General features: G+C 42.8%; 1 protein-coding gene across 1 annotated transcript in view; it reads left to right on the top strand.

Annotated features, from left to right (window-relative positions):
• LOC146862838 (gamma-aminobutyric acid receptor subunit gamma-1-like) overlaps window positions 1-18,202 on the top strand; it is a 644,159-nt gene that overhangs the window by 246,237 nt on the left and 379,720 nt on the right. The window contains exon 5 of the mRNA XM_085643311.1: window positions 14,363-14,445. Coding sequence (XP_085499437.1) covers window positions 14,363-14,445 — 83 coding nt within the window. The remainder of the gene's footprint in view (window positions 1-14,362; window positions 14,446-18,202) is intronic.

Consider the following 18,202-nt stretch of genomic DNA (forward strand, 5'->3'; position numbering starts at 1 on the left):
CAAAAGAAAATTACTAGATTGCTTATTTGAGTTGAAAAGCAGCAGCTTTACACGTTTTAGGGGTTGTATGACAGAATGTTATTAACAAAAATAAGGTCTGAAATAAATATCATGCTCTAATTAGCGTTGATAAAAACATTGCACATTTATTGACTCCAATTGAGTCATGTTTTTGTAAATGATTAGGACATAGCATTTTGTTTGACTGTATTTAGGCAACAATATTATGGTAACATAAAGATTCAATTGGAATAAATAATACATTACTAACAATTCTGCAAGGCAGGTGACTGGAGTGGCACTGAAACTATTTTCAGAGTAGGGGTACTGCCATCAGTGTTACATAACTAAAGTTATAGGGAGTGTGTGTTCGGACAAAATACCAATTACAAAATATTGTGATAAAATATTATCATGTTTTAGATTGGACTGAGAATAGTAAATGTATCCCATTTAGTGTCCAACATCCCCCCAAAATAGTTTAGATTGGAGTGGGAATAGTAGAAGTAACCCTCCAACACCTTCCCCAAAATGTTATAGATTGGAGAGTGAATAGTAATTACAAACTCTTTAGTGTCCAACACTTTCCCCAAAATGGTTTCTCTTAGAACGGGAAAAGTAAATGTAACCCATTTAGAGTTAAACACCTTCTCTAAAATGGTTTAGTTTGTATGGAGAATAGTCAATCAATCAGGGTTTGTAAAGCACAGCTACGGCGCTGTGGGGGGCAGTGGATCAGACATTGGGGCAGATTAAGATGCCTGTCAGAAAGCCTCTAACCACCAATCGGAGGCTTTTCGATTGACTCAGTCGGTTTGTGGCCTGACTGACAGATTACAATGTCAGCGGTCGGAATGTAAACTGGTTGGTTATTCCGACATAACCACCTCTCGGAGTATTCCTGTCGATTGGAACTGCTCCGTAATCCCGTATGGACGCTGTTTCCGAAGTCAGGATTATGATGTTGGTTTCTCATACCCATTCCGACACTGACAGGCTGTCGGAAAGTGACTTTGGGGCTTCCCCTAGAAGGCCCCCCTTGCCTCCATGGTCTATGGTTGGTGGTTGAGGGGATACCTAGGATACCCCCCTGTAAAACACTACACAGTGTGGCAGGCACCATAGGGTGATGGCTACAGGGTGCAGGGATTTACACACACACCCATTTCTCTATAGGAGCCTGTATTATGGCCAGTTTACAGCCGTAAGAGAAGCTCCCATAGAGAACAGTGGGAATCTCACGGAACAGTGTTCAGTCGCTTCGTAGGCAGTCGGAACTGCCAACATTAGTTTGATCGGTCCTGAGTCCAAGACGGTGTCGGTCGGAGGCAACTCCGACTGATATCGTAATAAGCCCATAAGTGCTGAGTTCATCCGAAGAGCCGGTCTTGAGGTCCTTCCTGAATTGAGTCAGTGAGGGTGGTTTCCTGAGGTGGATGGGTAGGGTGTTCCATGTCTTGAAGGTGAGTTAGGAGAAGGACATTCCTCTGGTTCTGGTCTTGGTAGCCAAGGAAAGCTGGGTGGAGCAGAGGTATCTGTTGGGTACATGGAATGTGAAGTGGTGATTCAGGTATGCGGGTCCGCCATTGTGAAGGGCCTTGTATGCATGGCTGAGGAGTTTGAAGGGTATTCTTCTGTCAACTGGGAGCTAGTTGAGGTCATGGAGGTATTGAGTGATGTGACTTTGGTGGGGTATGTTGAAGATTAGTCTTGCTTTTGTGTTCTGTACATTCTGTACATTGTGGAGTCTTCGGAGAAGTTTCTGGGTGATGCTGACGTAGTGTGCTTTGCTGCAGTGATGTCTGCTGCTGCTGATGGCATGGGTGATTGTCTTCTTGGATTCAGTGGGGATCCATCTGAAGGTCTTTAGAAGCAGGCGGAGTGTTTTAAAGCAGGCTGAGGAGATGGTGTCTAACTGGTGGTCCATTTTGAGCAAGGAGTCCAGTATGATACCAAGGTTTTGTGTTCACGGAGGTAGAGGGACTTTCCAGAACAGAGGGCCACCAGGAATGATTCCAAGCTGAGGTGGAGGCTCCCAGGATGAGAACTTCTTTCTTGTCAGAGTTGAGCTTCAGGCAGCTGTCCTTCATCCAGGCAGCGACGGTTTTCAATCCATCACTAGAAATTCTACCTGAGCAGCAGCTCGAGCTCACAAATTTATCATTCACAAAGAAAAGCAGGGAAAAAACTCCGCTGCACTAAGAGCAGCAAAGTTTTCTTCACTCCGCGAGCTCTGTGGAGTGCAGAAAACTCCGCAAACTCCACGAACGGAGTGGAGTTCACCACCCAGGCCTACCTACAACCCACGCATTCATTGAAATACCGAGGCACACGTGTGCACTGATGAAACACTAAGGCTCTACTCAGGCACTCATGTAATTACACAGAGAGTACCATTGTAGTAAATCAATCACCCATCCAGTACCTATGCAGTCACTTACTTACTGAGCCAATAGTCTTGCACTAATATTTTTATTTTTATTTTTAGAGTTTTCTATAGCGTGGTCCATTCCAAGGGTAGGGTATCAGAGTGCTTTACAATGAGAGCACAGTAGGAATAAAACCAGTAGCAAAATATATCATACATAAAATCAGCAAATTTTACAAATTTCGGAGGGTCGCAGGCGTGAGAGTATTTCTGAGCAATGGGTCATGAGCAGCGAGGGTGTCCTTCGATGGATAGAAGTGGCAAGTTTAAGCGTGTAGACCTGGAGTGGTCTGTGTGATAGTTTATGGGAGGAATTTGCACATAAGGAATGATACAGGCGGACAACATGTTCTCATCTTTTATTTCTCACAACACTATTCCCGTTTAATAAGGTTACTAAAAGTACTACAACTCCCAGAATAAAAACAACAGATGCACATGATGTTTAGACATTTAAAACTTTCTTAGTTCCTCATTGCAACTTTTCACAAGACTATACTGTTATTTTTCAATAAAATACACAAGGTAATAAAGAGGCACTAATTCATTTTTCTATTACTTCCCAAAACATGCACCACTAATCCCTTAAACACATACCCTCTAATAGATACAGTTCTTCTCATATATTTTTTCTCATCACTGTGATACTCCTTTTAATCAAACTCCTATCTATGTCAACCTTATCTGTAATGTACATCTTTAAAATATTGACAAAGTTTTATATATATTAGTGAATTCTTTTTGTAGATTATATTGTTGTTTAGCTCTTTTTAAATAGTTTTGACACTGTTAAGAGTTGTAAAAACTAAGCACAAGAATGGTACACCACTTCCATACAAACCAACTTTAAAATGGCAACCTCTTCAACTTTCCACTCTATCATCATAAGAAAGGCAGCAAATGAAATCATGTCTTTCATTTTAGACTATTGCATCTCCACTTGTGAATGGTTAGCATCTGTTGACCCTTTCCCTCTCTTTCGAAAAGAGGTTCCTGTTGGTGTGTTTTTGCAATATTTTTGTGATCATCGAGAAAAATGAAACCGGAGTTCAAACCTATAGCTAGCTTCATATTTCTGAAATGTAGATACTGCACAAGAGCTTATTACATAATCCTGAGTTGGAAATTAAAACGTGCTATTACGTACATTTTGTCATCACTCCTCAACTGTAAGAAAAAAATGTGTGTCTCTTTAATAGCCTTTTCGCCAATACAGTCAGAGCGCAGTGTACCTAGCAACCCAGTGGAACCAGAAGGGCAAAAGTTCACAGTACATTCTAGAAGGAACATACTACTTCCAAAAGAGATACAGCAGGTGTGGTTTATTCCACAGATTCAAAAGCAGATCAGTGTTTGCCAATGATAAGACTTCTTCTTGAGCCATCCAATACATTACCTAATTTTATTCAGTTTCATACTGACAGCTCCAATGAAATATATGTTTGTTTTGATTTTTTTTAAAACACCTCCATTTTAATTGCTCTACCTAATTCAGCTCCAGCCTTCTCCTGGCAACTCTTGTTCCTTCACTTCAAAATGCTTAGAGTATGGATTGTGGGCCATAGCAATATCTATTGGGCTAAAGAGGCTGCAAAAAAGAGAGGTATTGACAGGGACTTAGGTTTGACAAATGTGCAGATTACTTGGTTTGGCCAGGGAGGGTTACAGTTTCATCAGTTGTTGGCTTTGGCTAAATCCATTGTGGATTCCCAAACTCCTCACCTAATAATTGTGCACTGTGGTGGCAATGACCTGTCACATTGACTGGGGTAGGGCTGGAAATCCTAATGATAGAAACCTTTGCAGAACTGATGTCGATTTTCCCTCACACTTTCTTGGTGTACTCTTAATACATTCAAAAGACAGAAATTGAAGAGGTCAAATCAATTCTGTCTACAGTTGACAACGCTAGGAAACATGTTAATAAAACTGTTTCTGCATTCTGCAGGGACAATTGCATGGGCAGTATCTATAACAACAATCTGCATTTTGAGATGCATGGAATTTATAGAAATGATAGAGTGCATTTTCCAGATGAAGGCTACAGGGTGATTCTAAGTAACATGACACTCTGCATCCGTACCTATGTGTAGCCGCCATATACACACAGCCAATGCAACAGCTCTTGTCAGACCCACCCTAGCACCCAAAATATTGTGATTTTTTTTCTAAAGGTTTTTTTTCCTTTCGTTTATGGGGATCTTCACAATGATATGCCATGAAAACCGAAAACAAAAACCGACATTCAATGGCCACCAACACTTCCAAAATAATATGTAAAAAAAATCCATTCAGAACATTGCCCTAAACATATTTCTATATACATACTTCTTTCAAAGCATGTTTAGACTCACAATTTTGTACTAAGTGTCTTTCAGATCTATTTCTTGTTTTTGCGGTTATTCAAGACATTGCAATGGTGTTGTTAACCGTGACGATCAAACCTTTTCCATAAAGTGAAAACAAAAATTTGCACACATATTACACTATTTTACACACTAGTGCTTTATTACAGTACACTTCAAACTCATGTTTTTCTACTGTATTTCTAGAACATCCATCTCTAAAACCTATTTTACCTTTTTTATGGTGAGGCCAGAGATCGCGATGACATCGGTAATCACAATCCTCTTCGACACATTGCGGAAGCAGAAAGCAAAAGCAGGAATTCAATAGCCACCACCTCATAAACAAATGATAATTATATAATTAGGTCTAACCATCACAGTTCATAACTCACTATATAAATATTTTAAAAAATATCTCAATATCTCTATAACGATTTTTGTAATATTTTCACCAATATTGGTGGTCTTGTTGTTGTCGCGAATATCGTGCACGATAAAACAATGCAATTTTGGCCAAATAACTTACGTCACTAACACCTCAATTTCTCAACCATGGGGTCAGAGTATCTCCACCCTGAACCCTTATGTGGTCTTTCAAACAGATTTTCAGCCCGGGAACTGTTCCCAATAGATAAAACGGCAGCCTCAACTTTCTATTCAGGTTGCATCCATCCAATCAGAGCTTCCTGTTGGCGCGTGCATCTGCCATTCATCGCAAAATATCCACGGCCAGGGATCTCACTATAATTTTGAACTTACATTTCTCAACAATTACTGAATGGCTTTAGATATCACAATTATTTTAAACATAAATTTCTCAACAATTACTGAACAAATTTACACCAAATAAGCAAAAGGCACTTCCGTCAACCGACATCTAACTACGTGCCAAATATGGTGTAAGTCCATTCAGCGGTTCGGGCTGTAGGTGTGGCTAGTTTTCTATGGGAAATAACATTACAAACCCAACCTTATTTCACGCCCTGAATTCTCGGTCCCCACTTGGTCCTAACTATAACTACCTACTGGCAGTATATATAGATATATACACGTATATTCAGTTTTCAGGTTCTGGTTAGAAAATCCGGAACCGTCTTCTCTTTTTGCAGCTTTTGTAGTTTTTGGAGTAGTAAATTGATGACATTTATTTGTCTTTGATATTATTAGTTTAATTGTTTGCCAGATTGTATTGGTTCAGTTTGTTTATAGTTTATTTGTATTGTTTCGTTTTCTCCTAGTTTGAATTTATTTTTCCAGGTATACCCTATCATGGTGAATGCTAATTGTGGTGGTCTGCTGAGAAATACTTCTCCAATAAGGACATTTGCCACTTTTAACAACAGTGACATCACAAGCTGAGACAATCAGATATTTGTTCATCATGTATACTCACCAGACTGTTATATGTCCCAGTTCGGCCTAGTAGGAAACATTGCCATTTACATGAACAGAGGTTCTTCCTAAAATTACCTTTACTTTCTCGACTTTTGACACACATTTGTGACATTTTGGATTAGTTTCTTGGAAACACCAACCTTGCTTACTCAAATCAACTTCTGAAGAATACCATTGTATTGCCTGGACACTGTGTATATATGGCAACATAGCTATCTCTAGCACACAGGCAATGGCAGCCTTATTATAATCTCAGTCCAGGGCAAGGATGCCTTTTCTGAAAATAATCATCTGGGGGCGTGCCCAAGATGGCAGATGAGTGGTAGTGATTCCTGTGACTCCGCCACCAGTATAATACAGCTGGGTGCTGCCCTCGGGCACCCAAACGCCAGCAAAGGTACACTGGAAGACTGCTGTAGTGCTCGCCAGTCATGCACGCCGGTTGCAGACTACGCGGAAGCGAAGAAAAGCCCCCGGCGCCATCGGGGCTATCAAGCAAAATAGCATCGGTCTGGGTCACCCAGGTGTCGGCGGCCTGAGACAATCACGAGGACCCAGCTGCAGTCTGGAGCGAGCGGAGGAGGAGTTGGAGGACGTGCTTGGGCGTACAAGAGGTTAGTACACACCCATCGCGAGCTAGGGCCTCGGACTGGTGGTGAGCTACAGAGAGGCCTGAGAGAAGGACTGCACGGGACCAGTCACCAGTACCTTATAGCAAGGAGCTGCCCTGAAACGCCAGCAAGGGAGCCTCTGGTGCACCAGGAAATTGCAGGAGCACTTGGTGGATGTGCCTGCTGGCTGCAGACGGAGCGGAGGTACAGAGGTGTCAAGGGTGCATGCCCGATGCAAACTGGTGCTCTGTGCTGGTTGCAGGCAGCAGAGAAGCCAAAAGAAGGCCTGCATGGGAACCGCAAATCTGGAGTGAGCAGGGTCCCCTTCTTGCCACCCCTGCAGTGGGAGAGAAAATCCCTCCAATTGTATGTGGGTAGTGTACCCGGCTGAAGTCCCTCCAGACTGGGGGAGTAGAAGATTCGGGTCGTGGCTTCAGAGTGGAAGAGATAAAGAGCCCAGGGCAGTGGCACTATATCAAACAGACACAAACTCGATAGTGAGCCCACAGGAACAGTGGCCAGAATATTGAGAGGCAAGCAGAGCAGCCCACGCTTGTGGCCGCAGGAGCTGAAGAATGGGTGATTTCTTGTGACAGGCATAACGACAAATTTAAGGGGGTGAAGTCGGCAGCCAGGAACAATAGCGGACACAGGGGGAGCCCCCAAATGGCTAGATGACATAGACCAAAAGGGATTGGGGAAAAGAACATTGCCAGGAGGCTGAGGTGAGGAATACCAAACTGTTGCATTTCTGGGAGAGGAAAATGCGACCTCAAAACCCCCAACAAGAAAGACAGCATCATAAAGGACTTACTCACTAGGCCCACCCCCTCGGAACTCCCTTACCTGTTATACACCTCCACACTTTCATCTACACTAATTAAGCCCCTCACCCCCACGGCACCAAACGGCATTTGGAATAAAAGATATCCGCCAAAGAGCGGAGATCTTAGGGAGCCCGTCAGGTATTGCAGCGCCGACCTGATGAGGAGCAGCCCATATGATGAAGCATGACACCTTGCCGGGTGTGTGAGGGCCCTATATTCCACGAGGAGGAATCCTCATTCTCCTATACTTCATGACCACATAAAAGCAGTTTTCCCTTGGCTCGATATTAGGAACAGCATACCTTTTGGATCTTGATTATTGTTTGGGCATGTATGCTGGACCTGTCTAAAAAGCCCTCAGTTATGTTATGTTATGTTATTGTATTTTATAGCGCGCACAGCTACTCCTGGGAGTGTCCCGGCGCGAGCCTAAAGGTCAGCAGAGCAGAGAAAGAGATTAGAACAAGAAAGTTTTAAGCTGCTCTTGAAATGACTCGGCTCTTGAGACGCACGCAGAGAGAACGGCAGCGTATTCCACACCGTGGCTGCCCTAAAGGCAAGAGATCTACCCCCATTCGTTGAATGGGGGTAGACGCACCCGAGGAATATGCTCAAGCAGCTGCGACGACGATCTCAAATGCCTGGTAGGCATGTCGAAAGCAAAACGCTTTCTAAGATAGGGAGGACCTCTATCATACAAAGCACGATGCGTAAGGACCAAGGCCTTAAACTCAACACGTTTCCTGACCGGGAGCCAGTGAAGCGTGCGCAGATAGTGTCCAATGCACTTCCTAATAGGAATATTCAACACCAGCCGAGCTGCCGCGTTCTGAACCACCTGCAGATTTTTGAACATATAGTCCGGAAGACCTAGATACAGTCCGTTAGCATAGTCGAGCTGAGAGAGGATCAGTGCCCGGACCACTGTTTCCTTCGCTGGTCTCGGTAAAAATGGCAGAAACTTCTTGAGAGACCTTAGTATCCCGAAGCAACTCCCCGTCATTTTTTTAATCTGGGTTGAGAAAGACAGCTGCTCGTCAAACCAGACCCCCAAATTTTTAACTGGGAGGCCCGTACAAGATGGTGAAGGATAATCAGATGGCCAGAGAGAATCCCTAAAATGAGGAGGAAATTTGTCGTAAAGGAGAATTTCCGTGATATCCTCATTGCATTTCAATTGAGCGGCAGAAAGCCATTGGAAAACGGCTGTCAGACACCCCTGCACTCTAGATGTGGAGTATTCCGATTTGCCCCACGTAAACAGGAGCTGAGTGTCATCGGTGTAGGCAACGATCTTGGCACCACGTTCCTGTGTCAATTGAACCAAAGGAGTGACATATATATTAAAATGCCGGGGGCTCAGTGAAGATCCCTGCGGAACTCCCGTGGTAACCAATTGAAGAGGAGACGAGAAAGGCGGAAGCCACACCTGTTGCGAGCGCCGTGCGAGAAAGGATTCCAGCCATTTCCAAGCTTGACCAGTGATACCAATATCCGCTAGCCGATCCAACAGAAGTGCATGAGGAACAGTGTGGAATGCAGCCGACAAATCCAACATTATGAGGGCTGCACTTCCGCCCGAGTCCAGACATTCTCGGATAGCTTCTGAGACCTCGACTAAGGCAGACTCCGTACTATAGGTGGCTCTAAATCCTGATTGTGCTGGATGTAGTAAACTAGAGCTCTCAACAAAATCGGTACTACCTTTTCACAAATTTTCACAAGACAGGGGAGTAAAGAGATAGGGCGATAGTTCGCTGGGTCCCCCGAATCAAGGGATTGGTTTTTTGGCAGTGGGATGATTTTTGCCTGTTTCCACTCCAATGGGACGACTGCCTCATCGAGGGAAAGATTATTAAGTATGTTGATCTCATAATTCACTGAATCGGCAATCGAGGCAAATAGCCTGGCCGAACACGGATCCGATGGAGACCCAGATTTTTCAGTCTCTCCTTTATGATTGGTTTATTGACCAGGCCATCACAGGCATACACATGTGGAAGATTCCCTGGCTTCCTAAACTGCACCAGCCACAAGGAGTATATATCTCCCCGATACTTTAAACCATGGTCAGTGTCTGGGATTCTCTAGTGACCCCCGAAGAAATTATCCATGAGTCTTTCCCCCATGACCCCCGTTCGGTGAAATCCAGACTTCCCACCAGCAATGCACGGTTTGGCATACATTCCTTGGCAACAGGTAAATTGTAAGAGGGCGGGCGACCTATTGGATCATTTGGGTATTATGTACTTTCAGCAAATCCAAAAGGATATGGGTTGTCTCCTCGGCACAATGCAATACACCACTATTCGTCACTGGGTCACAAAGCCAGCCTAGAAACCCTATGCAACCAGGCCACTGCTACCATTTGAAAAATGGCTTATCACCAGACATACAGATAAAAAACTGATATCAGATATATATACTTTCCTTAATACATCACAATCACAAACTAAACTAAAACAAAAGCTCAGGGGAGATGGGAGAAGGAGTGTGACGGACAGTTCACACAGAAGGAATAGTCAGACATACAGAAACGGGCAAATACAGCGGCACGGTCTGCCAAAGGTAAAGGGACACTATTACAGATAGCTCACTGCTGGTACTACACACCTGAGCACACAGCACATTGGAAAAGAGGAGGAGAGGGTGCAGAGACACTGGGATATTGACCCACCTCATGTCGCAATGCCCTAAAATACTGACTTACTGGCAGGAGATATTAGCTGCTATAGAGGAAATGTTTGATACCCACCTCCCCAGGTTCTCGAGTTATGTTTTCCTGGGTCTCCCCAACCCTTTAACATACCCTCTCGGATTCCCTGAAATAACGCGCATTTGCAATGGCTTTATTTGCAGCTAAACAAACCTTGTTGGGGCAATGGGTCACGAACATTATACAGCAACATATGGACTGGTTTCACAGGCTGTCGGATCTATTAGAGATGGAAAAGCTCACAGTGGTAGTGGACAACCAACTTCCATGATTCGATAAGGTGTGGGGCTCCTGCATTGCCTATCTCTGTAGGGAGTTCAGAGTGCAGACATACCCAATTTAACTTTTAATACTTCGCCTGTTACCAGAAGAGACCAAACCCCGCGGAGCAAGCTTCAGATACTTAAAGTCTTAGAAACAGTTTATGCCAACACTAATCAGTAGAAGAGCCTTAGGGCCAGATGTACGACCCTTTTTTGCGGCCGCAAACACGAGAACCTCCCGTGTGCAACCGCAAGAAAGTATAATGGCATGTACAAATGCTATTTTGAAAGTCACTGTATTTCAAAATAGCATTTGTGACTCCCGCTATTAAGAAGGGGCGTCCATTCCTTATAGCGAGTCACCATGCCATGTACAATAGTTTGGCGACTGCATTTTCAGCCGCAAAATAGGTGACATAGTGACGGGCATCCTCCTACTAAGCGTACCCTAACCTAGTGACATAGGTTAGGGTACGCTTAGTAGGAGGATGCCAGATTGTTAAGCTGTTTCATAAGCTTCCATATATATCTTGTTTCAGCAAGATGGTGGAACTTTTTATTTTGTTCACTGTCATGATACTTCTAATTACTTTCATCTGCTTCTGTCTATTGATGAATGCAGCACATATATTTTATGCAAGAATCGTGTTGGTTCAATAAATATTGAAAACATCCCTCCTTGTATTCTGTTTATACTGCTCCGAGCAAAAGAGAGCACGAGTGTCTGAGCAAAAGGGTTCTATATCTGTCACCATGGTTCCAGAGGGATCAGAGTTGTCATGATCAGTGGTTGCCAGCAATAGTTTCCCCTATATAGTTTTGGGGAGCTTATGGGAGCACTGTGAGCTAGCTGGTCTATGGGACAACATATACTGAGGGGGTGCACGGAATAAGTCTGACACCATCCCAACGTTTATGCTGTCCACAAACTCGCCATTCCTAAATAATGGAAACTACATAACAATGCATCTGCAGTCTATGACATGATATGAGCACACTGGTGGCTTTTGAGAGATTGCATTTTGTAGGTACTGTAATCATCTTAACATTGTGTTTCAATGTGATAAGTTATACATTATGGAACACATACACATTTATTGACTTCACTATCTAGTGAATGAGAACACCACTGTTTGTCATGAGAAAGGTCTGTTTTCCTTGTGGTTAATATAGGCATGTAAATTGTAACAACGCTCACAATATAACTATTTATAACATGCATTCCATTAGCCAGCGTTTTAGCAACTAAAAGGAGGTGTAACTTTAGGTGACAAGCAGACATTCAGTGACAGTTGCTTATGTTGAAGGATACTTACCAGGGTCTATCATCTGTTTGATCTAAGTGGCTACTCTGCATGGCACTGAAGGCATGGCAACAGCAGTGAAGGTGGCAACAGGTAACTAAATATTCCTACAATTATAAGAGAGGAAGAGCGTATTTGCTGCTCCTGCTTCTTGCAATATTGAAGACAAATGTTCTGGACAGAGTAAATAAGATGACTGTTGACGTGTCTATTTAGAGATTGTATGTGGAGATGTAGTATATAAGATGTGTTAGAACTATTGTATGAGTGAGGTGAATTGTGCGTTCATGTCAAAGGAATCCCTGTGTATTTGATGTGCAAACATGCTGTTTATGGTATGGCAATCTTTATTGGGGTGGGCACTATTATTTCACCAATTCTCATCTGTACATCTCACCTAGCTTGAAAGCAGTTGTTTACGGATTAGGCATGCCATGTATCAGGCAAGGGTGAAGGTATCAAGGTTATATGTGACTCCATAGAAGTGAGTCATAGAAGTGAGTCAGGTCCTCCACTGAGGCATACAGCTGCTACCTCCTCTCATCTTGCAAACGCTCAAGTCCCCTGTGGTGAATGATCAGAAATGATCTTTGGGTTTACTCCACCTAGCTGGTGAAATGCTGTCTCTGACTACAACATTTAAACAGATAAAGTACTTTCAGTATGGATACCACCCCCTTGCAAGGGAACAGCATATGATGACTAGGCACATCAACAGATTTTACTGTGCCTTTTGATTGAATTAATGAATGTGAGGGAAAGAGCAAGTAACCATCTCCAAGTTTGAGAGGACAGAGTATTACTGGATTTAATGCAGAAGTTACAAGTACTAGTAGAGTCACAGGGCATGAAGAATGTAGGGGCACACCAGCAAATGGGAATCTAGCAGTCTTTGAATACCTTGATAGAGGAGATGCAAGCATATTTTTATATATTACCTTGCAATACCTCTTCCTTCTGAGTACACCCTCGGTATATCACTGACAGTGTCAAGCTATTCATGATGGATCTCTCCTTGACCTCTCACCTCTAAGTCAGCAGGCCTCACTTTCTCCTCTCTGGCTAACTGGCAAGTCAGAAAAAGAGTGAGAAATAGACTAACCTTGTATTTTGCTTTCCTTCAGGGGTGGCTAGCAGTGATCTAGCCATAGGAAAGGGTAAATGATATCCAGTTAGGGATCATATGCCACACCAGCTCTCAGTTCCCAGAATGTGGAAGCGTCCCAATTTCAAAACGTTTCTTAAAGCATCTGGAAAATTCCCAGTAGCCTCAAACACCCACCTGATCTCTACAGGCAATGTGGGCCAGGCAGCCACTCCTGATTTCAGTTTCATTCTAAATCCCCTTCTGAGGTCTAGGCTTTAATAAAGCTTGTAGATCAGCTAGTTTTCTGATCACACCGTTAATTACTCTCAATTCAGCACTGGTCCAGATCTGAAATGTTGCTGAATCACAAACCCTATCTTCTACATGTTGGAAGATGTCCAATCTCATCACAGACATGCCAAACCTGGAAAACCAAGCAATCCAGTGTCTTATGCAAGTAGAGCCATCACAAGGAAAGAGTGTCTGGGGCTCTTAGCTCAAAGCCCTATGCATTTTGAGGCCCAACTCCCCTCACACGACATGCTTTGCATTTTTTAAATTTTTATTACAAGAGTGCTAATGCAACAACTCCACTAAGTGGCACCAAATATGGTACTATGTCTTCCACTAAAATACATCTTATCAAAATCCACCCCATTCTTTCGATCAAACACCCAAAAATAGGTCCCGCAAAATTCTGGCTCCCAGCCACATGCAAGCTTCAACATGCATGCATGCATGGCACCAACATCAGCCCTGGCAGCATGACCCAAGACATGGGCATAATATCAAATACAGAAAAGGAAGATGAGGCTGTCCCTCGAAGGCTCATCCACATCCACAAGAGATATTCTTATTTTTTGTGTAAAACAAATATTAGTGAAACCAATATTATAAATACATATGACTCATGTCTCCATTGTAGGCAATTGATCCTGTGATGAGATATCTTTGCTTATTTGTTTCAAAGGAGAAATCCAAACACACATTTTAAACATATCATTACCCCAACTGTTTAATTTGACTTTTTAATACATTTCGAATTGTCTTGCTTTGAAAAATGTATTAGCAATAAACATGTTTTTCTGGCACCATGTTCAATCCCATTACCGTTATGAAATTGATATTAACAAAATAAAACCTTAATATTCCCTAGTTTCTTCTATAATTGAGATGTGTTTGTCCCACATATCCTACACTTATTTTAAAACATTTTGCTGCAGAATTATCTATTATGTGTAAGGTTAAGGATTCCTCTTAAACGATCACGCACGTTACTGATATGTTAGCTTTGTACCCTTTGTAGATGGACTGCTAATGTGTGTGACGAGTAACAGGCTCGATGTCTCTCACAATTGGTTCTTGCTTTCTCTTCCTCATTAGGTTGACAATTAATGCTGAATGTTACCTTCAGCTTCATAACTTTCCAATGGATGAACATTCCTGCCCGCTGGAGTTTTCAAGCTGTGAGTAGTAAAGTGCTCCATGTTTTTAGCTCTCTTTGAAAATACAGATTGACCAAAGAAGTTGAAAAAACTACGCAGTTTGGTTGCACCTTATGACCTTTGACCATGTGCAGAGGGGTATGTTGGACATAGGCTTTACCAATGGCCAAAACTTGCATACAACACCTGACCTCTTGCAGAGGTAGACACCTTGGGGTCTATCCACAAACTGTTCTTTGTAGTACATGAAGTACTAATACTGCAGTACTAATCACATACTATAAAATGTTCTTCACTAACCTACAAGCAGAGAACTCAGCTTTTGCTTCACATATCTTTTCTATGTGGCGATCTCCACCATCATGGCATAGATCTGCTCAACCTTCAAAACAAGGAGAGAGCTCAAAGAGTCCAAAGAGACAGAGCTCCTATGTAACTGAATAGTTAAAACTAGAATGTTTCCCTTTGGAAATCCTTTACATACACTTAATCTTTCACTCATCAGTCATACCACTGAACATATGATGTTTCACTATTCCCCCAAGATTAAAATTAAAAAACTCCATCAGAGTATATAAGCACTTATGTGTATATAAAGGATTTCCAAAGAGAAACATTCTGGTTTTAACTATAGATCTGCTCAACACATAGGTATATAACATAGGTGCAAATGTTGAAGTAAAATGGGAACTACATACTTCAAAATGGAAATGTAAGGAGGGGTTTAGGAAAGTAAATACATATACACTACAAAAGAGTAGGACCACTTGTATTTACAAGCTAATCTTCTATTGTTAGTACCGTCCTAAAGGTAAAAACACAGGACTAAATGTACTCCAGCTCATCTTGAAGTAAATCAGACACCACATATGGCCACTCACATGTACTGAAACACACTCCCATAGAAAGTAAATGAGACAGAGAATTAAAATAACACCCCATTGGAAATAATGTTAAAATAATTATTTTTATAATTATATATGTACCCACACCAACTTTAGTGAAGTGAAATGCTTGCGAGCACCCAGTAGAAGGTGATGTAACTTTTCTATTCTGGGTATTTCCCTGCATGTGTCTGTGAATCAATCAAAAATGAATCTGTAGGGTGATGCTTAATGAGTGTGGTTAATATAATGAACATTTAGTTCATAGTATTGCATTTTCCAATATGATGATGAAGCATACATGAATATATTAGCAGTGTTGAATTTGATTGCTGACTTCTTTATTTTCATCCCCAAACTAGTGGGCTTGTGGAGGGAGGCAACAAAACCGTAAACAGTATAATTATGGGTTTGTCTGAGAAACCTCATAGGAAGTCCTACTCCCATGCCGTTTATTTACCTACAATGAGTTACCAAAAAAGGATATGGGCTTCAGACACCCAGGCACCGCCACAGGGGGATAAGCAGTTTGACAACGCTGATATGAAGATGCTCATGGAGGAGGGAAAGAGCAGATTGAGCCGCTCCCAGACATCCTATCCCACAAGGCTGAAGTTAATTCAGAGGAGGGAGTAGTACTCTACCCTACACTAACAGAGCAGCAGCAGAGAGACTGTCACCAACTAATAGGGAATTTTGCTGGACTTTTCTCACTGACAGCTTTTTCGCAGATTCACAAACTACACACAATACAGTGCAGCAAGGCAACATGCTGCACTGTGTTGCATGAAAGGTAGACATCAGAAATGCACCATATTCATAAATAAATGGCACATTGCTGTTAGCTTTTATGTGCTGGATCAGTGTGTGTTGCTTAGAGCCAAGTAGGCGTGGGCAGGTTTCTCTGAGTTCTGCTGCATGGAACTCTGCGAAGTGACAAAAAACCTCTGCTGCACTCCACGGAGTTCCACAAGAGTCGGAGTGAGGTAAGTCCACTGCTCACACTGACTTTAAGCGCCAAGCATTTGTCCCATGCTGTAAATTCAGTGCAAATGGCACCACTTGTAGCACAAGAAGTAGCAGCTTCTTTCTGTCCCTTGAGTAGATGTTTCACTCGAGTGGCAGCTAACTCAACATGAGCGTCAAGTTTCTCAATGCGAGGAGTAGTGACCTGCTATGACCACCCACATTGAGAAATGGGAGGTGGTCTTGTGTTGGATTTTAATCACTCGCATTTGCTAACTTAACATCGGTGAGCCGCGAGAGAGGAACAACTCTGCTCCACACCACTCTGCAGAGATCTTCTGATGCGCAGCGTGGGAAAAACTGAGTTTTCCGCCCAGGACAAGCACCAAGCGCCAACGCAGGCATCCTTGCACCATGCAGTAAGGGTGCCTGTGTTACAAACAGGATTATTTAAGTGCAGGAAGCTACACCTTCCTGAACAAAAACTATCCTTAAAGACGTCCTTTTTCTATGTGTGATTCGGAATGCATCACACATAGAAAAAGGGAGTAACAAGAAGAAATAACGACAATTCTCTTTGTTATGTCTGGTCTGAAGGCCTTCCATGTTGACACATTCCCAGGTTTAAACTCTTTGTAAATCTGGGACTGGGCCACAATACATGGATGGATGAGTGGGAACGCCCACACTCCACCCATTCAATGTGTCCCTGCCTCAAGGCAATGCAAAGCAAAGAAATGCACTGCTTTGTGTAATCGTATTTACTAAACCACGCAAGGTTGTTTTGCATGGCTTAATAAAACCCAGTTAATGGATTGGGATGCCTTCCTTCACCTTGCCTCATACAAAGGCAACACAAGCCCTTATTAAATTTGGCAACTGGACTAACCCGGTGTTATGTTCATAATATTAACACTGGTGACAGCTTCTCTGTCAAAAACAGAATATGCAGGTTGCGAGACACATAAAGGGCCAGCACTAATGAAGATGGTTCCTTTCCAAAATGTTGTCCCTAGGAGTGATTGGGCCTACTAGTAGACCATGACCATCCCAGTGGTTCTGGTTCGCAAGGCCAACCTGAAAGGGGGCACCCCAGAACTCAGGTTCTGCATGGACTACAGAGGACTGAAAGTCATCACCAAGACTGACGCACACCCCATTACCAGTGCAGATAAGCTCCTTTACCAGTTAGAGGCTGCTAAGTAACTCAGCACATTTGATTTAACTTCAGGGTACTGGCAGATTGCCCTTTTTGAGGGAGAAGAGTTCAGCATTCCAATTTAAAGTAATGCCCTTCGGATTGAAGAATGCCCCAGCCACCGTCCAGAGACTGTTGAACAGGGTTTGTCTGGGCTGGAAACCTTTAGTGCAGCATATCTAGAGGAAATTGCAGTATTTAGCTCCACCTTTTAGGAACGTCTGACCCCACTCAAGGAAGTGCTTCAGACCCTGCAAAAGTCAAGACTGACTATCAGTGCAAAAAACATCTAGATCAGACATGGGTCTGTAGTATGCATGGGCCAACAAGTTGGCAGTTAACACGTGCCACCACTTTTGCCTAAGCTCCAGACAGTTTTGGCTTGGAAACCTTCCAAAACCCAATATCAAGGTAGAGCTTTACTTGGTCTAATAGGTTACTACAGAAGGTTGTGCCCCCCTGACAGAGCTGACATTAAAAAAACAGCCCAAGAAGGTCATAATGACTGAGGAGTGTCAGAAGGTCTTTGACACCCTGAAGGAGGTGCTGTGCATAGCAGCTTTACTCAGACATCTGATTTCAGCAAATTTCAGCAAAGAGTTTGGTGTCCAAATGGATACATAAGAAAAGGGATTGGGGCAGGGTTATTACAACTAAAAGAGGAAGGTCAGGATTAACTACTTGACTTTAGATTACTTTTCTCTAGAAAGCCATGTTGCAGTGTCATAGA

Source organism: Triturus cristatus, chromosome 2_2 (genome assembly GCF_964204655.1).
Source record: "Triturus cristatus chromosome 2_2, aTriCri1.1, whole genome shotgun sequence".
NCBI classification, from domain to species: domain Eukaryota; kingdom Metazoa; phylum Chordata; class Amphibia; order Caudata; family Salamandridae; genus Triturus; species Triturus cristatus.